Here is a 24,828-nt window from a genome sequence, read left to right on the forward strand (position 1 = left end):
AGCCCACAGATAGAAGCTGTTCTTTACCCTGTTGGTGCGACTAATCGTGCTTCTATATCTTCTGCCTGAGGGCAAGAGATCAAGAAAGTGCCGGCCAGGATATGAATCATCCCTGAGAATTTTCCTCACTCTCCTGCGGCAACGTTCTTCCACTATTTCATCCAGTGGATTCACGGGACAGCCCATAATATCTTGTGCTGTATTCACCACCCTCTGTAGGCACTTCCTATCAGTTGATGTCAAACCAGCGTACCACACCGTGATGCAGTATGAAAGGATACTTTCTATTGTGGACCGGTAGAAGGAGATCATCAAATGTTGATTGATATTGTTCTTTCACAATACTCTGAGGAGATGGAGTCTCTGTTGGGCTTTCTTAACCACCTGGGTTGTATTTATTTTCCAAGTAAGGTCTTCATTGAGATAAACTCCTAGGAATTTAAAGGAACACTCTCCACACAGCCCTCCCCGATGTACAACGGGGCTAGTTCTCCTCTCTTCCTCCGAAAGTCCAACACCATCTCCTTTGTATTGCTGATGTTTTTATATTTTTGAGCTCCCATTGGTATTTGATGCCATCTACCATGGGGTCCTCCTGAACTGGCTCTGGGGAATGGGAATTGGGGGCCCTGTATTACATTGGTTCCAATCCCACCTCCAGGACTGAGTCCAAAGAGTAGCATTGGAAGAGTGGCTTTCAGGAGACGATCTTTCTCCAGCGTCTTGTCCCCAGACATTTCTAGGAGGCTGCTTTCAGCTTTGTGGGTCTGAACAGCTTCAAAAATAAAACTTGCTTTTGTTCATTCCTAATCATCTGTGGCTGATGATCCCAGTCAATAGCAGATGGGACATCCTGGCTCTCTGAGGAAATTCAATTTTCAGCGATTCCTAGTAAAGGAGACACTTTGAAATGATAAGGCCAATAAGTCATTTGTTGCGTCAAGATTCCCTTCCCTTTCTAAAGCTCCACATCAATATTAGCAGCTCATTTAATGGATTTTCATCTGCCTAAGTGAACTCACTGAGCTGGTGTTGCAGGTATTTATAGTTGTTTGCCTGATAATTGCTCTGATAATTCTCCCTTTTTATTTTGGCTTCCATAAGGGGAAAGCAGAACCTCTTATACCTCCAGGAAAAACAATACCACAACAAAAAGTCTCTGTCCACCCTTCCCCTCACCCTATCACATTTTATAGCTAGTGTTTTCCAGGAGATTTTAGGTCTGTGTCCATGGATGTAACCCCTTTTCAGGACCAGTCCAAGCAGAAGTCGACTGGGAACTGGCAAGGAGGCAGCATTCTCAGCTGCAGCAGGCTATTTTAGCGGCACACAAAACTCTGGTCTCCAGCAGAGTGGAATGATCAGGCGGCTGAGGAGGAGCCAACATAAATTCAATTTCCTCCACCTGTCTAATGATAGGGCTGCCCCTTTTTATCCTCAAAACAGTCCTGTGAGGCAAGGTTTTTATCAATATGAAATTGCTGCTGGTTTTTTAACATATCAAAGTTTTTTCTATATTTTATGTTTAATTGTTACATCTGCTTTGCATATATGAAATTGCGTAATTGTTTCTATTGCTAATGTTTTTACCGAGAAATCGCTTTGAGATGTTTTGTGGGAAGCAATTTGGAGATGGAATCAGATGAGTAAATAAATGAATGAATACAGGCATGCATGCATGCATATGCAAGGGTAAAGCATCAACAAAAAAATGCAAATGAAAATAACATAAAAATTCATTATTTTGGGGGGAAATCGCTTTGCAAAAAAAGGGGGGTGCATTAAGCAAAATGGTGTGCAAAAACAAGTGTATTAGGAGAAATTTGCACAAAAATGCCAATGAATTTTCATGAGGAGTTTGGGTTTTTTAACAAAATGCAAACTGGTGTGGAAACGTGGAGAATTGAAATTAAGACGGGGGGGGGGGACTGAATTTGACAGATTAACTCATCCCTAAATGTTATTTGGAAGTAGCCAAAGGCACGATGATCAAGGTAGTTGAACTAGCTCTCCTTCACACAATTCTAACCATGTGAGGAAACTGAACACCCAAATAGGACCTACAGGATTCATGTAAACATGGCTTGCAAGTTTTATTCACCTCACATACAACTTACTATTTTCAGAAAAGTTTCCATTAGAACCAGCTAGATATTAATGCATCATTTATTGTGAGGAGAGACAGAGAGAAAGAATGAGGCTTTTTTTGCTGTCTCTTGTGTTTACAGGGGAGACAAAAGTTTGTCCTAAGAAAACATTTTGCAGCGGAGATAGATCTCAACAGGGTGATATTTTTCTTTTTTCTTTTAAAAATGAAGTTGCAGAAAAGTATGGAGAGACAGGAAAAACATTTCACATTCTTGTCCCCTTTGTTGTTTCCCCTTCCAGAAAGTTCAGCAGTACACAGTCATCGTTCAGGCCACAGATATGGAAGGAAATCTTAACTACGGTCTCTCGAACACGGCGACGGCAATCATTATGGTGACAGATGTGAATGACAACCCACCCGAATTCACTGCCAGCACCGTAAGTATCAATACATCAGCGCAATGATGTATGGACACACAACGTGTTTGTAATTCATGGACATTTGATACGGCTCGTCTCCGTTTGCCGGTTTGGCAGATAGAAAGAACTTGATAGATAACTGTGTAACAAAGACTTTCAGCAAATAAAAATTGGGGGGTTGGGGAAGAAAGAGAGGGAGATGTGAGAAATGATTCATGAAGAAGCTCCGCTATCTGGCTACCAGTTTGCTCTGAAGTGGAATACTGAGAAAATGAAAAGATTGTGGAAATATATATTCTCTCCATGTCATGAGATGTTCACATCCTTCTCCTCCTCCTCCTCCATTATATTCTTCTTCCTCTCCCTCCTCTTCTTCTTCCTCTTACGTTTACTATTCTGGTTACTTAGGCACCATCAACAAGTAGTGGAGACACATTGCCGAAAAAGAAGACAAAAGAAGCCACATATTTGCATTAAAATGGCATATTGTTATTATTATTTAAATGTATATCCCACCTTTCCTCCTAAAGGAGTCCAGGGTGGCAAACAAACAATTGGTAAAACAATAAAAATGTCTAAAAACAATGGGCGGTATTCAGTTAGGTTTCCCTCAGAGTCGGCCTGCTGAAATCGGTGGACGTGACGAAGTCAAGGTCCATCCATTTTGATGGGCCTACTCTGAGTAAATGCCACCTGGTTCCAACACGGATGTAGCCTGTGAAATATGTCTACCTAAAAGGATTGTTGGAAGAGGGAAACCTTCAGCAGGTGCTGAAAAGGTGGCGCCCATCTGATATATAACAGGAGGGAGTTTCAAAAGGTAGGTGCCACCAGTGGCAGACCTACATTTTGGGGGCCCTCAAGCTTGAACTGTGATGGGGGGGGGCCTTCGCAACCAGCAATGAGGTCTGGGTAACTACTTTTATCTTCTTCAGTGGAATCGTTCCACAGCAGATCAGCACATCTTTAAAGATCTGTGCTACTGACTCCCAAACTTTGGGATTGTTGAAACAGGCAACAAAAAAATTAACCAGTTTGAGCTGTGTGACTCAAATTGGGTCAACTAGACCCATTTTTTTTAAGCAACGTGGACTAGTCGCTTCTGGGACCCCTCTGGGATTAGAGCCCCTGAAGCTTTTAAGCTACATCAGTTTCACAGTAGACTGGCACCCCTGGGTGCCACAATACTAAAGACTTACCGTATTTTTTGCACCATAACACTCACTTTTTTCCTCCTACAAAGTAAGGGGAAATGTCTGTGCGTGTTATGGAGCGAATGCCTACGGGTGGCGGGGGGTTTGGGGATCTGCTGCAGTTGTGAGCAGAGGATCCATGGTTCCCCTTCCTTCCCTCCTCCGTGGCTCGCTTTGAAACAGCAAAGCGGGAGAAGAGCCGCTGAGTGGGGAGGAGAGACGGACAGAGAGCCTGCTTGCTTTAAAGGAGCAAAGCGGGAGAGGAGAGGAGCCGCTTACACGAGTATAAGCGGCTCCTGTCTGGTTGGCTCCTTTAAAGCAAGCAGGCTCTCTGTCCCTCTCTCCTCCCCACTCAGCTCGCTAAATAGCATTAATTAGCAGCATCCTTCTCCACCCACCCCACGTGTGCTCCTTGTCCCTTGAGTGCTTTTCCTTCCCTCCCCACTTAAAACGTGGTTACAAAGCATGGATCCACATGGATCCTCAGGATTTTTGCACTGGGTCACCCCAAATTCACCATCAGATCACATAGCATGTCCATGGCTACATCTTGCACCAAAAAAATCACGCACCCACTGTTGCCTGGGGTGGCAGTGGTGCAAAAACGTGGTTACAAAGCATGGATCCACATGGATCCTCAGGATTTTTGCATTGGGCTACTCCAAACTCACTGTCAGATCACATGTCTGTGGCCACAGCATGAACCACAAAAATCATACATCCACTGTTTCGTTTAGAATATTTTTTTTCTTGTTTTCCTCCTCTAAAAACTACGTGCGTGTTATGGTCTGGTGCGTGTTATAGAGCGAAAAATACGGTAATTCCTATATTGTGCAGAATGGACTTCGTGATAAGATGGTTTCTGCAGAAGCCCCTCACCTAGGTGGAATCTACACACATATATAAAAACATTCTGAAAATGCTTTTTTAAAAAACGTGTTTTTAAAAGTACAGTGGTACCTCGGGTTAAGAACTTAATTCGTTCTGGAGGTCCGTTCTTAACCTGAAACTGTTCTTAACCTGAGGTACCTCTTTAGCTAATGGGGCCTCCCGCTGCCACCGCGTAATTTCTGTTCTCATCCTGAAGCAAAGTTCTTAACCTGAGGTACTATTTTTGGGTTAGCAGAGTCTGTAACCTGAAGTGTCTGTAACCTGAAGCATCTGTAACCCAAGGTACCACTGTACATTGAATTTTCCATAAGGCTCGCCACCACCATCTAGTGTCACATTGTATATTGCACTTAAAATGTTTTAACTGGATATATAAGGGGAGAAATTATCTCTAACCTATCCTGGTCTCAAGCTGAGTAGGGCATTATACACCCAAACCAGCACCTTGAACTTAGCCCATTGAATTATATGAATAGAGTCAAAATTGGACATGATTACCATAATTCCATACAGTACATCTCAACATAGTGAGGAAATTGTAACTGGGTGATCTCTGGGTCCACTCAGGCTGCTTTCCAGAAGGTAAATACCGTATTTTTTGCACCATAACACTCACTTTTTTCCTCCTAAAAAGTAAGGGGAAATGTCTGTGCGTGTTATGGAGGGAATGCCTACGGGTGGCATGCCTACGGATTTTCCTCCTCTAAAAACTACGTGCGTGTTATGGTCAAGTGCGTGTTATAGAGTGAAAAATACGGTACTAGTCTCCCTGCTCAGGGATCATTACCTTTATGCCAGGCAGACTTTCACAGCAAAGGTGCCTTCAAATAGAGAACTGTCCTCTATAAATCAGATTGCATGGCCACCTTGGTTTTCATACCCAACACCAACAAAACTTGGGATCCACTCTTCTGCACTGTGTGTGTGTGTGTGTGTGTGTGTGTGTGTGTGTGTGTGTGTGTGAATCTTGTTGCAGAAAAGCTTTAGAAGAAGAAGAAAGTCTAGGTTTTAACTTACGCAGATACAAAAGAACTAAAGAAAATAAAAGACTGTGTTATGTGTGAAAACTACGAGTGGGCAGAGCTGTTTAGTTGCTTTCCAGAAATACTGTTGTAGACTGAGGGTGGCAGCGGGGAATTATCCACTAAGCATCAGAGTGGATTCAGAATGTGGAACAGCTTCTGATGGGTCATTAAAACATCCTAGGCCACAATTCACACCACATATTTGAAGTGCTGTGGTAACTGGCGAAGCTTCCCCCAAAGAATTATGGGAGTTGTGGTTTGCTAAGGGTACTGAGAGTTGTTAAAGGTAAAGGGACCCCTGACCATTAGGTCCAGTCGTGGCCGACTCTGGGGTTGTGGCTCTCATCTTGCTTTATTGGCCGAGGGAGCCGGCGTACAGCTTCTGGGTCATGTGGCCAGCATGACTAAGCCACTTCTGGCGAACCAGAGCAGCGCACGGAAACGCCGTTTACCTTCCCGCCGGAGCGGTACCTATTTATCTACTTGCACTTTGACGTGCTTTCGAACTGCTAGGCTGGCAGGAGCAGGGACCAAGCAACGGGAGCTCACCCCGTCACGGGGAGTCGAACCGCCAACCTTCTGATCGGCAAGTCCTAGGCTCCGTGGTTTAACCCACAGCGCCAGGCGGCTCCTATTCGCCTCACAGAGTTACAGTTCCCAGAGTTTCCTGTGAAGAGGGGTTAACTGTTAAGCCTCTCTTGGAATTATGGTTCTCTGAGGGGTCTCCTACCAACTCTCATTACCCTTAACAAACCACAGCTCCCAGAATCCTCGGGGGCAGGCACGACTGTTTAAAGCGATGTCATAGTGCTTTAAATGTATGGTGTGAACCTAGTGGCCTATTTGTCTTCCTGCATGTGCCTGGCTTGGAAGCCTCCAGATGTTGTCAGGATCTACCAGACTCTGGAAAAATCTCTGTTCCAGAATATTTCTTCCTTGGCCCAAATGCAGTTATCAGTTAAGACAGCAAATAGGAAGCAAAGCCCGTTCTGCAGCATGAATTTAGACAATCGTTTTCATGAAGCTAAACAAGATGCTGGACTTGACAGTCCTTTGCTCTGATTTAGCAGGACTCGTTTTATGTTCTTGCGACTCCCCTATCGTTCTCTCATGGAAATGCTTTCTTGTGGAAGTTGTAAATAGATTGCTTTTGAACATCCAAACAGATCTGAGTGTGCCTTCATAAGAGAGTTCTCACCTAGTGTGAGAATTTGGATCAAAGGTAATGCTTTGGAAAGGCACATTTGGTATTTCATAGAATCATAGAATCATAGAGTTGGAAGAGACCACAAGGGCCATCGAGTCCAACCCCCTGCCAAGCAGGAAACACCATCAGAGCACTCCTGACATATGGTTGTCAAGCCTCTGCTTAAAGACCTCCAAAGAAGGAGACTCCACCACACTCCTTGGCAGCAAATTCCACTGTCGAACAGCTCTTACTGTCAGGAAGCTCTTCCTAATGTTCAGGTGGAATCTTCTTTCTTGTAGTTTGGATCCATTGCTCCATGTCCTCTTCTCTGGAGCAGCAGAAAACAACCTTTCTCCCTCCTCTATGTGACATCCTTTTATATATTTGAACATGGCTATCATATCACCCCTTAACCTCCTCTTCTCCAGGCTAAACATGCCCAGCTCCCTTAGCCGTTCCTCATAAGGCATCGTTTCCAGGCCTTTGACCATTTTGGTTGCCCTCCTCTGGACACGTTCCAGTTTGTCAGTGTCCTTCTTGAACTGTGGTGCCCAGAACTGGACACAGTACTCCAGGTGAGGTCTGACCAGAGCAGAATACAGTGGCACTATTACTTCCCTTGATCTAGATGCTATACTCCTATTGATGCAGCCCAGAATTGCATTGGCTTTTTTAGCTGCCGTGTCACACTTGTTAGTAAGTACACTGTCTTCTGCTGCAGATTTATTTTATTTTATTTTATTTGTTTACGATGTTCACAGTGTTTTGTGATGTTTTGAGCTGTGGGGGATTTTAAGCAGAGCTGCACACATTCCACACTGTGATATGTTCCTCATTTAAGGTTAGGGATGGGGAGCTTGAGGACTTCCAAATCTTGTTCAGCTTTTCACTCCTGTCCGTCTGCATGGCCAGAGAGGTAGTCCATCTGTCTTGGGAAAAAATGGAAGAGTGCGCCAGCCCAGGGTGCATGGGCCTCACTCCACCAGCCATGAGGAGAAGGAGGTCCCAGGTGAGCCTCCCTGGGGAGAGAGCATTCCACAAACAGGGAGCCACCACGAAAAAGGCCCTTTCTCATGTCGCCACACTCCTCTGGCGGAGGAGGTGCATGAAGGGATGATGTGAGTTGTAGCCTAGTAATATTTGCATGGCCACAGACTCCCCATCCAAGCACAACCAGTAAGCTAAACTGGTTCTTGCCTTGTAAGCATCTTCTGTACTGCACTGCAGCACAGACTACTCACAGCATCCTAAGACTCAAAGCAGGGGTTAAGATGGTAAAACATTTTAAACTGCCAGGAAAAATGGGGTGGGGGGAGGAGAGAGAGAGAGAGAGAGAGAGAGAGAGAGAGAGAGAGAGAGGGAGGGAGGCTTCCCTTTTAACCTTCATTTCAGTGAAAGGTAGTGACATCTAGTGGCCATTTTTTATTTAAAAAATTAAAAACCCAAAGTGTATAAGGTCTGACTCCTGCCTGAGCAAATACTTTGTAAATGCAATAAGTAGAGTTTAAGCAACTACCGGCTGTCTGGCATCAGTATCTGTAATACAGAAATACTGCAATATAGAAATCCCTGCTTTTATTCTGCATAATGTACAGATGACTCACTCTCCTTAACGCCTTATTCGCTATTGAATTTGTTCAGTTTTACCAGAATCAGCCAAAGACCACAGCCGTAAAGCAAAATGACTAAAAAAAAAAAATCTGCAGAATTAAAGCAGAGTGGATTCATATCATGTTTACAAACAATTTTGAGACATTTGTCATCAAGGCTGCAGATATAGATCCCCAAAAGAGCTAAATTCAAACAGAAATGATCACCAACTTCTTACCATTAAAGAAGAATATTCTGTGGTAGTTGTATCCACAGCTAATGCAAAGGGCACAGTCTCCAGTAACAGCGCCAGCCCAAGTCATTTTGCTGCCTGAGGCAAAGGACAAGATGTTGCTTCTTCCCATTTCTTGCACAGAAGCTCACTAGGCTGGCAGTCGATTCTTAATTCAGCACAGGCAATGGGACACACACAGCTGTGTCCATTTCCCCTCCACTGCCTAAAGCAGCTGTGTCACCCTGCCTAATAGCAGGGCTGGTCCTGCCTAGTAAACACCTCCTTTGCCCTTCCAGTTTAAAAAGATAATGATTTTGACCATCCACACACACAAAAAATGCCTTTCCTAAGAAAAATTGGATGTCTTGCTGTCCTTTCTGGCATAAGGAGCAACCAGCATATTATTATGCATGCACTAATGACAGGGCTCAGATGTTGCTTCAGCAACAATCAGTCTGAGACTGAGCCCCATATAGTAGCACAGCTGCATCCCAATTGCTGGCCCCACCCTCACTGGAAGGAACCTTTCCACTTAAAGGGGCCTAATCCCCTCCCATGGACTGCAAGAATATCAAACTTATCCATTCTGAAGGAAATCAGCTCTGAGTGCTCACTGGAAGGACAGATCCTGAAGCTGAGGCTCCAATGCTTTGGTCACCTCATGAGAAGAGAAGACTCCCTGGAAAGGACCCTGATGTTGGGAAAAATGGAGGGCACAAGGAGAAGGGGACGACAGAGGACAAGATGGTTGGACAGTGTTCTCGAAGCTACGAACATGAGTTTGACCAAATTGTGGGAGGCAGTGAAGAAGAAGAGTTTGGATTTAATATCCCGCTTTATCACTACCCTAAGGAGTCTCAAAGCGGCTAACATTCTCCTTTCCCTTCCTCCCCCACAACAAACACTCTGTGAGGTGAGTGGGGCTGAGACACTTCAAAGAAGTGTGACTAGCTAAGGTCACCCAGCAGCTGCATGTGGAGGAGCGGAGACGTGAACCCGGTTCACCAGATTACGAGTCTACTGCTCTTAACCACTACACCACACTGGCTCTCCTGGAAGACAGGAGTGCCTGGCGTGCTCTGGTCCATGGGGTCACGAAGAGTCGGACATGACTAAACAACTAAACAATCCTCCCCTGCCATCCACTACTCCTGCAGAGCAGGGGAGATTCTGGTACCACTGCAGCTTCTGCAGTAGAATCCACTATGAGAGGAGACATGACAGCCATCTTCAAGTATCTCAAGGGCTGTCACATGGAGGATGGAGCAAGCTTGTTTTCTCCTGTTCCGGAGGGTAGGACTTGAACCAGTGGCTTTCAGTTACAAGAAATGAGATTCCAACTAAACCTCAGGAAGAACTTATTATCATTATCATCATCATTTTTAGTTTGTATACCGTCTTTCTATCTTACAATACTCAAGGCGGTTTACAAGCTGAAGAAACAAAAAATGTACATCTTATAACAATCTAATGCAATACAAAAATGTGATAATAAAACATAACTTTAAAATAGGCAACCTCCATCAAAAAAGTAACATTCAACAATCATTAGAATAGTATAAAATAATAATATCAACATATAAAAGTGAAACAGAAATCCACTCCACAGTTACAATAATATCTAAACTATAATCAGTAAAACAACGGCAAGACACAGTACATAAAACAATACAATACACATTGAGAAGCAGAGGGTAGAGCAAGGCGGGTGGAAGGAGGCCTTGCCTGATGGAGTCTCTCCTCTCACAGTTCTTCCTCCAGGAACAGCTTCCTTATGAGGAGACCCAGGGCTAGAGGGTGGGGCAAGGCAGGTGGAAGGAGGCCTTGCCTGATGGAGTGTCTCCCCTCAGTTCTTCCTCCAGAAGCTGTTCAACAGTGGAAGGTGGTGGACTCTCCTTCCTTGGGTGTTTTTAAGCAGAGGTTGGATGGCTTTGGTTGAGATTCCTGCATTGCAAGGGGTTGGACGCATGGGGTCCCTTCCAACTCTACAATTCCATGATTCTATGAGGACAGCAATATGACATCCTGAGGCCAGAGAGGCAGTGGTACCATCTCCTGGGGCTGGTCCTCTGGGCCATTCCCCTTCTGATTCAGAGTCCACATCCTCATGAAGGAAGGGGCAATAGATCGGTGGTACAACATCTGCCATTCATGCTAAGCTTCTCAGGTTCAATCCCTGGCATCTCCAGGTAAGGTTGGGGCACACCACCCCTGCCTGCAACCCTGGAGAGATGCTGCCCATCTGTATAGGCCAGCCTTTCTCAACCTGTGGGTCCCCAGATGTTGTTGAACTACAACTCCCATCACCCCTAGCTAGCAAGGCCAGAGCTCAGGGGTGATGGGAGTTGTAGTCCAACAATATCTGCGGACCGACAGGTTGAGAACTGCTGGTGTAGGCAATGCTGAGCTGGATAGAGATTTTTCTTAAAAATATAAAGTATAGAAATAAATAGGGACACAGGTGGCGCTGTGGGTTAAACCACAGAGCGTAGGACTTGCTGATCAGAAGGTTGGCAGTTCGAATCCCCGTGATGGAGTGAGCTCCTGTTACTCGGTCCCAGCTCCTGCCAACCTAGCAGTTTAAAAGCACACCAGTGCAAGTAGATAAATAGGTACCGCTCTGGTGGGAAGGTAAACGGCGCTTCCGTGCACTGCTCTGGTTTGCCAGAAACTGCTTAGTCATGCTGGCCACATGACCCGAAAGCTGTACGCTGGCTCCCTCGGCCAGTAAAGCAAGATGAGCACCACAACCCCAGAGTTGGCCACGACTGGACCTAATGGTCAGGGGTCCCTTTACCTTTACCTATAGAAATAAATTATTATTAATAATAGTAATAGAGCAAGGTCTGGCTTTTTATAAGGCAGGTTCCTAAGTTCCAAGTGACTGGAGAAAGGGAATCTGACTCCAGGGTCATGACAGGATGAGTTAGTAGAGCCAATTATTCACTTTTCCCGGTGCGAAGTTGTAAGGCAAACTATAGGTTACACTGAAGTCATTTGCAATGAAGTCTTGACATCCCCTTTCCTCTGCAAAACATTGGGGGGGGGGATTTGAAATGAATAATGATAGTGTTTCATCCAAACCTGCCTTTCCAGATCCCGAAAGGTTTCTTCCTCAGCAAAAGACGCTTCCATTTTTCTGCCTCGCCCTTTGCAATTTTCAGTGTGGGACTGAGCTTCCCTTATTGTAGCAAGGTGGCCATGGACGATGTGTGCTTTTCTTTCCCTAAAACAACTCCCATATTTGGAAGGGAATGCTTAACCCCTTCCCCTACCAGCTGGTTTCCTCTGAATCTTCCCCATAACTTCTGTTACCCACTGCAGTGGTACCTCAGGTTACATACGCTTCAGGTTACAGACTCCGCTAACCCAGAAATAGTGCTTCAGGTTAAGAACTTTGCTTCAGGATGAGAACAGAAATCATGCTCCAGCGGCGCAGTGACAGCAGGAGGCCCCATTAGCTAAAGTGGTGCTTCAGGTTAAGAACAGTTTCAGGTTAAGAACGGACCTCTGGAACGAATTAAGTACTTAACCTGAGGTACCACTGTACTCACTTCAGCATTCAAGACCCATGTTTCCCTGCCAAGCACCAGCCTGGAACCTTGATGCGAAGGAAGCCACTGGAAGAAAGATTGGGGGACCACCTGGCAGCTGAAGGGTTAAGAGCATCCCTCCCTATACATTCTTCTTTGCTTCAAAGCATCCCTCTCTGAAAGACGCTTTGCAAAGGGAGAAGGGGATCACGGGGCTTGATTTCGCAAATCATTTGCCCCCCCCCCCCGTTAGAGCACCCTGCCTATTCAACAACTTTAGGAAGAGAAGCTTTGGGAGGTGGCATTCAAACGTCCGCTGAGCATTAAAAGTCCTCACATGCATGCAAGCCCACAAGGCATTATGGTCACCAAGACATCTCTGCCTAGAATCCAGCTTAAACGGATCAAAAACTGCCGCCTCCCCCTCAAGCAGGAATAAAGGACAACTCACCCATTTCTCTAAATTTGAGAACTGAGCAGAAAGTTTTTGCAAGGGCCAGAAACAGCTTTGCACGTTCCCCATTGCTCTTTTCCATAATTCAAACCTGAGGGTATTTTACAGTTATATAAACTACTGCTCTTTAGCAAAAGTGACCTTTAAAATAAATCAGCCTCCTGGTTATAGTCAGAAATCCATTCCAGGTAGGCACAAAAATAGAGCCTTGTTCTAGCAATATTAATAGCCGAGTCCTGGGCATGTTTTCTTAGACATGAGCCCCCCATTTGTTTGATGGCCCCTGCTCCCAAGGAAGGACTGTTGCCTAAGCATTTGCTATCTCCTACATATTCTGTATTTTTGCAAAAAGCAATCAAGGCTGCAAACGATACAACAAACCATGTTTTATTCTGGGCAACCAGATTACAATCATAAATTAAAACAGGGAAGATGTCAGGTTCCATCAGCCCCAGACAGCATAGCCAATGGTCACGAATGATGGGAGTTGTAGTTCAGAAACATCTGGAGAGTAACAGCTTAGCCACCCCTGCCATGAAAGATGGGTGTAGGGCATCTAGAATCCCACCTGTCATATTTGGACCAGAAAAGCAGATCCACCTCTCAGGGGTGGACTTTGGTAGCAAGGCTTTCTGAGCGTGGCCAAAATCTGATGCCACCAAATGGATCTTCTCAATGATGGATCTTCTCAATTTTGAGCCCCCTTTGCTCAGCGCCCTGGGCAGGGGAACCACCCACACCACACTAAATCTGGTGCTGCACTTCTTGTCAAGAAATCCTGGCATCCCAGGTCATGATCAGAGGGCTGAAAGCAGGTATAGATCAGACTGGTGCTTGGATGTGAGTCCACCTTGACATTTCAGATGTGCCTACATTGAATTCCATGGTAAGATAAAGGTAGGATCTAAATCGGGGTTTCTCAAACTTGGGTCTCCAGCTGTTTTTGGACTACAGCTCCCATCAGTCCTAGCTCGCAGGACCAGTGGTCAGGGAAGATGGGGATTGTAGTCCAAAAACAGCTGGAGACCCAAGTTTGCGGAACCCTGGCCTAAATGCGCTAAGCAAATGAAGCTGCTTTAAGTATAGGAAGGCCATTGGTCCACCTAGTCCAGAATTTTCTGTGATGACTGGCAGCAGCTCCCCAGGGGTTTGGACGGGGGACAGGGGAATCCTAGAGATGCCAGGTCTTGAACCTGGGACTTTTCACATGCAAAGCAGACACTCTGCCACAAAGCTATGGTCCTTATTCAAGCAGGTGAGAAATTTCTGGCCAGTCATAATACGAGTATTTCATGTAACATTTGGTTAAAGGTAAAGGTAAAGGGACCCTGACCATTAGGTCCAATCGTGGCCGGCTCTGGGGTTGCGGTGCTCATCTCACTTTATTGGCTGAGGGAGCCGGCGTACAGCTTCCAGGTCCTGTGGCCAGCATGACTAAGCCGCTTCTAGCAAACCAGAGCAGCGCACGGAAACGCCGTTTACCTTCCCGCCAGAGTGGTACCTATTTATCTACTTGCACTTTGACGTGCTTTTGAACTGCTAGGTTGGCAGGAGCAGGGACCTAACAATGGGAGCTCACCCCGTCACGGGGATTCGAACCACGACCTTCTGATCAGCAAGTCGTAGGCTCTGTGGTTTAACCCACAGCGCCACCCGTGTCCCTAACATTTGGTTACCCCAGCCGGAATTTAAGACACATGTTTGCTCTATCCAGCAGCTGGGGGGGGGGAGTGGGGAATGGTTTTGTGCCTTGACTTCATCCTGCAATGTATCCATGGCAAATTGCTTCACCTCCACCTGCAGGACAGGTGTACTTCTCTTTGACTTTTGCAATCAGAACCATGGCCAGCTTTGGATGTTGTGAAATGCAAGAATGACACAAAGCCCTGTCTCTGTTCTCCCTCCCTCTTATGATATCTCCCCCCACCACCACTGCAGCCCCACCGTGTCTTTTCAGAGTAGGATTTTTTTCAGCGGCAAGAGAACCGCACAGTTCTATTTGAAGCAATTCTGCTCTGAGTTACGGCGGGGGGAGGAAAGAGGCTGGAAGATGGCAACGGAGGCTTGCGCTTGGCACAGCGCCGACGGAGGAGAAATCAAGGGCTGAGCTCACCACTAACGCGCACAAAAGCACATCCTATCTTGCTCTCAAATTACCTGTCAATCAAAGCAGGAGGCTTGAAGCTTAATAGTTTCAGGATATAAACATAGCCCGGGAGGGCTTTGCAATACACTGCTGCTAAGCCCCACGTGTTCTACAGTGGGAATTAACGTTGCTATGTAAAACTTAGCAGTTGGACTGGAGCAAAAAAAGGAATTGGCTGTGCTGGTGGTCGACTGGGACAGTCAAGCCATGCAGCTGAAGAAACGCAATCTGGTTTTCTTGTTCGTATAACTCGGACGAGGCTTTAGACACAAAACACGGGTGGATGAGCTTCTGAGGCACAAAGCGAGGAGTGTGAAGCTGAATATTAGGAGATTCAGGCCAGATGAAATAAAATAGTTCCTCGCACAGCACATAGTTAAACTATGGAGCTTGCTGCCACAGAAGGCAGTGATGGCCACCAGCGTAGATGACTTTAGAAGAGGGTGAGACAAATTCATGGAGAATATAGATACTAGCCGTGATGGCAAGGCTCTGCCTCCACAGCAATGTTTCTGAACACCAGTTGCTGGAGACCACAGCAGGGGAGCAAATCCTGCAGCAATGTTTCCTCCAGGCATCTGGTCAGCCACTGTGAGATCAGGAAGCTGGACTAGATGGGCCATTGGCCTGGTCCAGCAAGCTCTTCTTAAGTTATTGTGTATGTGACACACACTATGGTGCAAATATATACAGTCATACCTCAGGTTGCGTCCGCTTCAGGTTGCGTTTTTTTGGGTTGCAGACTGCCGAAACCCAGAAGTACAGTCATACCTTGAATATGCTTGAATATTGCTTCAGGGTTGAATATGCTTCAGGTTGAGCATTTTCAGGTTACGCTCAGCGGCAACCCGGAAGTAACGGAACGCATTACTTCCGGGTTTCACTGCTCAAAATGATGTCACACACATGCACGGAAGCGGCAAAATGTGACCTGCGCATGTGCATATGTGCAGTCTCATGTTACGTTCTACTCAGGATGCAAACGGGGCTCCGGAACAGATCCCGTTCACATCCAGAGGTACCACTGTAGCGGAACGGGTTACTTCCAGGTTTCAGCAGTCGCGCATGCACAGAAGCACTAAATCGTGCTTTGCGCATGCGCAAAAGTGCCGAATCACAACCCACACATGCGCAGGCGTGCAGGCGTGCAGGCGTGCAGGCGTGGGTTGCGAACGTGCATCCCACATGGATCACGTTCGCAACCCAAGCGTCCACTGTACACGAATATACCCTGCAGTCTTCATAGAAGCCCCGTTTCAGAGGCCTCATCTTCAGGAGGTACAGAAGGTGCCTACACAAAAACAGGCTATTTCAGTGGTTTCTTCCAGTCTGTGAGAAACATGCTTGACAGTTTTATTTTATTTTATTGCATTTATATCCCAAGGAGTTCAAGTTGGTGTACATGACTCACCACCTCCTCATTTAATATCCACAACAACCCTGTGAGGTAGGTGAGGCTGACAGGCAGTGACTGGCCCAAGGACACCCAGGGAGCTTCATGGCCAAGTGGGGATTTGAACCCTGATCTTCCAGGTCTTCGTCTGATGCGCTAACCACTACAGCCATACTAGGCCCCGTGCTAAGGTGCTTTTTAGTGGTTAAGTTACCCTCTGTTGTGGTGCTTATATTTTAGTGGAGCGGGGTAGGACTTCTCCTTTTCCTTGCATCACAGAATGAGCATTTTAGGAATATCGTATTGTGCGTTGTTTTAAATTTGGCTTTTGTCAGTATTTCATTTTGTTGCTTAGTCACTTTGAGACACTTCTTTTGGATGAAGCAGCAAACAAATACTATTACGATTATTAGATATATATTTTCCTGGTTAAAGGGTGGAGCGGAAACATTTAAGACAGACTTACTCACATAAAAGGTACTAAATTAAGAGCCAATGAGAAACTGCAATAGCCAACAAGAACGGCCAAGAAACCACTAACATGAAACAATGCCCTCTCCCCAAATGATGGTTTTTGACGGAAATGATTGCATGAATGAAGCAACGAGCTAAGCCCTGTCCCCATAGCTATATGTCAAATAGGAGGAAGTGTCTGTGCAAGGAAGATAAAGAACTAATTATCTTAATATGTAAATTGGGGCATATTTATCCCATGAACCCCTTGATGCTCAAAGGATCATGCAGGCCTTCTTCTCCTTAGGTATCGCTTCCCAGCTACTTTTCACAGATAATAAATGGGCAATGCTTTGCTGTGTTTTTATTATGTTGGAAGCCGCCCAGCCCAGAATGGCTGGGGCAACCCAGCCAGATGAGCAGGGTATCAGTAATAAATTATTATTATAAATTATTATTATTATGCAGGACATCAACACCAGAGAATGGTGGTGTTTTTGCTTTGCTTGCATCTCATCTTATCTGAAGGAGCATCTATTATTTCTTTTCATTCAAAGACTATTTGCAGAAACATTGTAAGATTAATGAATGTTAAAATGATGTTGGATTGAAATTAAGTGGCTTTAGCAACAAGGATAATAAGAATACGTAAAAATGGATTGATAGTGGATGAAAACATATAGCTACAACGTGTTGAGATACAGAGTTAAGATAAATGAAAGAGGGTAAGGATTTGCTGAACTAACCATGTGAACGGGAATGCAAAAAAGGGAGGTGTGAGGAGGTCAGGGAAATAAGCAAACGAAATTTAAGATATGAAAAATTGACTTGTTTTTAATTTTTTCTACTTATTTTTTTTATGTATTTTGTATCTTTTTTCCCTATGTATTTTTGTATTTTCTGTTTTTTTCTTCTTTTTCATCTCCTGTTTTTTCTCTATTCTATAATCTTCTGTTTTTCGTAAAACCTCAATAAATATCTTTAAAAAACAAAAACAAAAACAAAAAAAATGCATTGCATGCAACTAAATTTTAGGCCTACTGAAATGAATAGTCCGTAAGTTAGTCTTATTCAGGCATCCTCAAACTTGGCCCTCCAGATGATGTTTTGGGACTACAACTCCCATCATCCCTAGCTAAGAGGACCAGTGGTCAGGGATGATGGGAACTGTAGTCCCAAAACACCTGTAGGGCTGAATTTGGGGGTGCCTGGTCTTATTCATTCATTTCAATGGGCGAGTAGGGTTAGCACTGCATGCAACCCAATCAAAATGCATTGTAGCAGCACTAAATTCAGCATCACTTACAACAGGACCAGGGAACTCCTAGCCCATGGCTTGATCCAGCCCAGCAGTCCCGCAGCTCCTGGCTCTTGTTCTGTGCATGCATGTATCTGGGGATGATAAGGCTGTGTGTGGTGCTCTGTCTTGCTGCGAGATCACTGTGTTTCCATGTGCTGACCCTCCCAGTGCTGATAGGAGAACCAGACCTGCTGAGTCGTGTTAGCCTTGAGTGAATACTGCACCCCTGAGTGATAGCTGCATGCGAACTGAAAAGCAAGAGTCAAGGCATGGAACGGCACTCATTCCCTCCATAGGCTGATGCTGGCACTGTGAAGGAAAACCCTTTTAATCAAGGGCTTTTCACATGTGATGGAAAGAAGCTTATTTACCCAACTTGCGTGGTCATGCTGATTCCAGAACTTCAAGCCTACGATGCCATTCCACAGTTCTGCCTACAACGCGGTTTTTCGCCTTCGGAGGACATCCACTCAAAGTTAGCAAATGCTTAATCAGAGAGGAATGGGACCGAAAGGGGGATCCATGCCCACACACAACTCAAATAAAGTCTATTTTTATCATATTCAATCAAGAACAATCAAGCAAGCGAGAGGAGACGCAGACAAATTTGCATGATCACACTTCTGTGCCTTAAATGTTAATTAAAAGTTAGCTTAAATTTGCCTACTGTGCAGAACTTCTCTATTTTTTTTTTTCCTTATCCCTTTCGCAGTAGCCCATGTAAGGAAAATAATATGTTAGCCAGGCTGAAGTGTTTGTGATTAGTAGAGCTGTGGATTTGTGGCGGGGCAGGAGCGGGTGGGAGAGAGCGTTTGCAATCAAGCTCCTTTTCCTTTTTTTAAAAAAAACACACCACCACACTGGTCCGTTCCACTTCTCCAAGCCTTAGGAGGTCTTATTAAAAGCTACTTTAAATTTCGCCCTTTGGCATCGCTTTGAGGTACTCCTGTTGAGCGTCTGAATCCAAAGCAGAAAAGGAGCCTATTTAAAAGCAACCACGCTACGGATATCCATTTTCTCAGTTGCTGCCCTGCCTAATCACTACTTGGATTTTCTTTCGCAAGTCTGTGCATGAAGAGAAAAGCAGACTTTGATGAGGCCACAGGGAAGAATTGTGGAGGAAGGAAAGGGATATAGCCACAACTGCTTCTTTGCTGAAAAATGTTCCGAGTTGCAGATGCTGGAACAAACAATTGCTTTTGTGCCGTTCTTGTGAGGTTAAGAGAAGTGTTTGGATGGTCTCTGTGAAAACAAAATGGCGGACATGGTCTGCTCCATGTACCGTATTTTTCGCCCTATAGGACGCACTTTTCCCCCTCCAAAAATGAAGGGGAAATGTGTGTGCGTCCTATGGGGCGAATGCAGGCTTTCGCTGAAGCCTGGAGAGCGAGAGGGGTCAGTGGGCACCGACCCCTCTCGCTCTCCAGGCTTCGCGGACCTCTCTGCAAGCAGCGGGAGTGTTCCCGCTGCTTGCGGAGAGTTGCCAGCATGCCGAAGCCTGGGCGCGCTGAGCTCCAGGCTTCGCGGACCTCTCCGCGAAGCGCTCCCGCTGCTTGCGGAGAGTTGCCAGCATGCGAAGCCTGCGCGCGCTGAGATCAGCACGCCCAGGCTTCGCAGACCTCTCCGCAAGCAGCGGGAGCGCTCCCGCTGCTTGCGGAGAGTTGCAAGCATGTGGAAGCCTGCGCGCGCTGAGCTCAGCGTGCCCAGGCTTCGCGGACCTCTCCGCAAGCAGCGGGAGCGCTCCCGCTGCTTGTGGAGAGTTGCCAGCATGCCAAAGCCTGCGCGCGCTGAGATCAGCGCGTCCAGGCTTCGCGGACCTCTCAGCAAGCAGCGGGAGCCAGCGCTGGGCTTGCAGAGAGCTGCCTGTTTAGGGGCTGGGGTCAGGGGAAGCTCGAGCCTCCCCCGCCCCAGCCCCGCGCCTGGGGGGGAAATAATTTCCCCCCCTTTATTTCCCCCAAAAAAACTAGGTGCGCCTTATGGGACGGTGCGTCTTATAGGGCGAAAAATACGGTAATCCTTAACCACCCTTATTTGAAAGTAAGTTCAGTTAAAATGAATGAAAGTATAGCTAGGCTTGAGATGTACGATGACAGGTCATGGAACTGAGCCATTTCTACTGTGCTTTCAGGATTCTGCAACAAGGATGGGGAAGACATTCATTCCAGTTCACATTTAATGTGGACTTACATGACGTGCATTTCCTAAAACAATATATGAACTGAAACTCAGTTAGCCGCTCTGAGAACAAGACTTTGCACTCGTTGGGTCCCCTGATCCAACAGGCTTTTCTTATGTTCTTATTGTTTGAAATGTGCAGTCCTCCAAATTTTGGGGGTGCAGTTCTCCAATCAAATCATGTGTCCAAAAAGTATATAGTAAAGTATGCATAAAACTCATATATTAGTGACATACAGACATACCTACAGGAAATTGCTTGCAAAAGCTTGCTTTTAAAGATAAATGTGGGCTAAACTGCTACTGAATTTCCTGAGGAATGAATATATATAGAGAGATATATATATATTCACAAGCTGATGTGGAAATGTAGCAAAATGAACTTACGATTGGGGCCAGGGAATGAAAAATTGAAAGAAACCAAAATTGACAGATACATCTATTCTGGAACTCCCATCTCTTTAAGTTTTTAGGAGGCACTTTGATTTGGATGGTACATGGTATGCTATTGGAGGAGTATGTGGTCTTAATTCAGCTGTTACTGTGTTGGGTTTGTGGGGAAATCTTTGTGAACTGCCTTGAGCATCTATTAGAAGCTTTCTACATAGACTTTTTGATACCAGGCATGAAAGCCGTTTCATGCTAAGGATGGTATCAGGCAAGCAATTAATGAAGTGGCTTGGGAGGGAAACAAAGACAAAAGAAGTACCAATATGGATGAAGGGTAGCCAGGTTTCTTTTTAAATAAAACGAAACGAAACCCTACAGTAACTGTGATAATAAATCCACATCTGTGGCGTATATGTAAAAAAAAACAAATGCACTCAGGATTTGTGAACTTTGCAACGTGCTGCAGAAATTATAGGGAAAACTGACAATTCATAATACATCAGATGGCAGCTTTTTATAACTTTTTTTTTGGGGGGGGGATAGAAGCAAGACAGGGATCCCCTGTTAGAATTCCTGCTCCATGACTACAGTCATGGGATTGTTGTCTATAACAGGACGGTATGTGTTTTGACTCCACAGAGTGGGAAGTGACGGAGACAGGATGTTTGTGTTACTGTGTTCCATGAAGTGAGACTATGGTCCTTTGTTTTTTTTCTCTTTGCTGTCTGATGCTAGAGAGAGAGGGAGCCATGTTGCAGTGCTCCGTGTGTGTTGATATGTAAATAAAGTAGATTAGCTAAAATGCTGAGTTGCTGAGGTTTGTCATGTGAAGTGCAAAGACTCTGCGGATCCCTAAGTGTGCCGATGTCTGTTGGCATCAATCGCTGTGATGTTCGGGCTGAAGAAAGCTAATGAAGCTCCCGAACGATTGACCAGGAGGGAGAGAACATGCCAGTTGGGCATGTGTCTTTGCCAGGGTGCTACTCGAGTGTAGGCCAAGCTCCTGACATCCCCCTCCATCCTCCATCCCAGCAAGGATGCACACCAGCCAAGGGAAAGCATTTGAGGAGGGTATCGAAAAGGACGAGTGATGGGTGTGCAGTTTGGAGGGCAGCATTTGAACCCCAGGCCCAAGATTTCTTACCCCTACTTTACATGGAAGTCAGGACAGGGATAAGGAACCTGTGGCCCGTGGACATTGCTAGAGTGCACAAAACATCTGGAGGGCTGCAGGGTTCCCCCATCTGTGCCTTAGACCTTTCTTTTCCCTGCCTTAGCAGTGAGGTACAAAATATGGCTGTCTGACTTGCACCGAGTAAGAGTCGTCTTCCTCTCTCGATGGTGGCATTCACCGTGTTTCTGACACAGCCCTTCCTCACCTGATGCCAGAGACTGCACCCTTAATTTCCTGCGCCTCTCAGTTCAATGCAAACAACCAATCCTGGAAGTTGCAAATCAGCCTGCTTGGTTTGAAGAAAGAATTCAGTGCTTTTCAGTTGAAATGGACGATCTGCTCTTAATTGCATTTCAGGTCCAGAGAAAAACTCCTGTAAATAATTAAAAGGAGCAAAACTGTTGGTTCAGCAGCGGCAGGGGAGGGAATGTGCGGGGAGGGAAGAAAGCTGCTCTTTGATGACCAAGGCCAAGGAGAATAGAAAATGCCTTCTTAGTCTTGTTCTGGCTGTCGTTGGATGAATACTTGTCAAAACCAGACCCTGCAAAATAGCTTTCTAAATGGTCGAGCATCTCTGATTGCCAAATGTGCAATGGTGTATAGTAGAGGAGAAAAATCTCTTCCATAGAAAGCTGGGTTATTTGTCCATTTAGCCCTGTATTGTCTAACCTGCCTGGAAGAAACTCTTCAGGGTCTGCAGCAGAGGTTTTCCCCACCATCCTTTTAACTGCCAATGCCAGGAACTGATCCTACCTTTACCCGGTTTAGCAGGCCAGTCGAAACCATTCCTGGGTTGTGGCTGCTGTTGCATGCTGACAGGTTCTAAGAGTCACAGGTGAGAGCTGAGTGCAGGATGGGAACCAAAGGTGAACGAACTACCCTAGGAGGAGCATGACATGTCCCCCACCAGAGGTAATACACCTCCCCTGACACCCCACATACCCAAGGAGATAGTTTAGGCTTATAGTAACGGGAAAGGGATGCGGGTGGTGCTGTGGGTTAAACCACAGAGCCTAGGACTTGCTGATCAGAAGGTCGGCGGTTTGAATCCCCACGACGGGGTGGGCTCCCGTTGCTCGGTCCCTGCTCCTGCCAACCTAGCAGTTCGAAAGCACGCCAAAGTGCAAGTAGATAAATAGGTACCGCTCCGGCGGGAAGGTAAACGGCGTTTCCGTGCGCTGCTCTGGTTCGCCAGAAGCGGCTTAGTCATGCTGGCCACATGACCCGGAAGCTGTACACCGGCTCCCTCGGTCAGTAAAGTGAGATGAGCGCCGCAACCCCAGAGTTGGCCACTACTGGACCTAATGGCCAGGGGTCCCTTTACCTTTACCTTTAAAGGGAAAGGACTCCTAAAAGTGCCTTTCCTTCATCACAGAAAACTTGCAGGCTGTTTCCATGTACTTAGAATTAAGGAGCACTGTTTCCTTTTGGGGCAGGTGGCAGGGGACACAGCAAACGCAATCTGTGGTGCTTCCAAACTATTTGATTTATTGCAAAACTAGGGGGTTCAGGCAAAAGTGACAACTGGGAAAATGGAAATTTTAAAAAGTGGGGTGACATCCACTGTTGTGTCAGCAAGCTCCCACTTGTGCAACACGACTCACCTTTTCCTTTCTTCCCCCTTCCTCCCCAAATTAGCTGTGGGTGGTACCCCAAACCTATGGAGGAAATTTGGGGGTACATGGGGCTGTAGGGGCAGGAGAGGAAGACCCTTGGCATGAGTGATGAAGGTCTGATCTGCCCACACAGATGGTTGTCATCCATTATCTCATCTTAGTTTATTGTTGGATGCAACTCATCCCTGTGTTATTGGGGTGATGATGTGGCCGTGATGGCAGGTGTGAGGCAGGTGAACATGGCTGATGGAAAATGGCCTTGTGGGCAAAATTAGGACGCCCTGGTGGGCCTAATTTGGCCCATGGCTGGAGATTTCCCCCGCCCATGCCTAATATAGCAGCTCACAGCGTGAAAGCGCTCAACTCTAAGCACATCAGTTCCCCTTTTTACCTGTCCTGCCAAACGCACAGGCATTTGTGGAACGGGGCCAGCGAGGAACTCAAGGGTGGGGGCTGAGCCAGCCCTGCCCCCACTCCAAGTATTTTGTCTGTATCTGAAAAAGGGCTAAGCACGCCAGAACATCTGCCATTGAGATACGCAGACAGCATTGTCTAGAAATGCAGCCTTGTAGAGGAAATTGACAACTCGTGGAAATACCTTTGCTGGATGCGATCCGCTTCCAACAGATGGTACCATTTAGAAAAATAAGTCCCTTGGATGATTCCCAGATCTAAACAGGAGTCTTTGCCAAAACCTCTATCTTTGATTAATTTCCTCACACTCTCATATTCAACAATAAGCAACATTTCTCCCACAAGGGTGCTTCACAGCATTTTGACCAGGTACAAGATAATGTGTGCTTTGCCAAAATTTATTTATTTATTTATTTATTTATTTATTTATTTATTTATTTATTTATTTTTACCCTGCCCATCTGGCTGGGTTTCTCTAGCCACTCTGGGCAGCTTCCAACAAAAGATTGAAAATACAGTGGTACCTCGGGTTACATACGCTTCAGGTTACATACGCTTCAGGTTACAGACTCTGCTAACCCAGAAATAGTGCTTCAGGTTAAGAACTTTGCTTTGGGATAAGAACAGAAATTGTGCTCCGGCGGCGTAGCGGCAGCAGGAGCCCCGCTTTAGCTAAAGTGGTGCTTCAGATTAAGAACAGTTTCAGGTTAAGAACGGACCTCCGGAACGAATTAAGTACTTAACCCGAGGTACCACTGTACATTAAAACATCAGTCATTAAAAACTTCCCTAAAACATTTTTTTAAAAAAATGACTTATCTCCCAATAATATTCACCGCTGAAAACAACAACAGAATCCACTGGGCACCATGACCTTCATTGCATCTCTTTAGGGCAATAGGTGGGTGACCTCCAGCTCCCGTAAGCCTCAGCCATAAGAGTTCTGGCCAGGCAACATCTAGAGGGCCACAGGTTCCTCACCCCTGGCTTAGAGACAAGGGCCATAGCTCAGAGACAAAGCACATCAGTTACAGGCAGAAGGTCCCAGGTTCAATCTATGGCGTCTTCAGCCAAGAGGATCTGGTGACTTCCTGATACTTTGGCAAACCTCCTTTGTCTCAGAGAAGGATTATTGGCAGAGCTTTGCAT

At 45.9% G+C, this 24,828-nt stretch overlaps 1 protein-coding gene across 8 annotated transcripts in view; it reads left to right on the top strand.

Annotated features, from left to right (window-relative positions):
- CDH4 (cadherin 4) overlaps positions 1-24,828 on the top strand; it is an 806,698-nt gene that overhangs the window by 725,002 nt on the left and 56,868 nt on the right. For all 8 annotated transcript variants that reach the window (XM_083618498.1, XM_083618497.1, XM_083618499.1 and 5 more), the window contains one exon: positions 2,389-2,526. In XM_083618498.1, coding sequence (XP_083474624.1) covers positions 2,389-2,526 — 138 coding nt within the window. The remainder of the gene's footprint in view (positions 1-2,388; positions 2,527-24,828) is intronic.

Source organism: Podarcis filfolensis (assembly GCF_964270895.1).
Source record: "Podarcis filfolensis genome assembly, chromosome: 6".
NCBI classification, from domain to species: Eukaryota; Metazoa; Chordata; class Lepidosauria; order Squamata; family Lacertidae; genus Podarcis; species Podarcis filfolensis.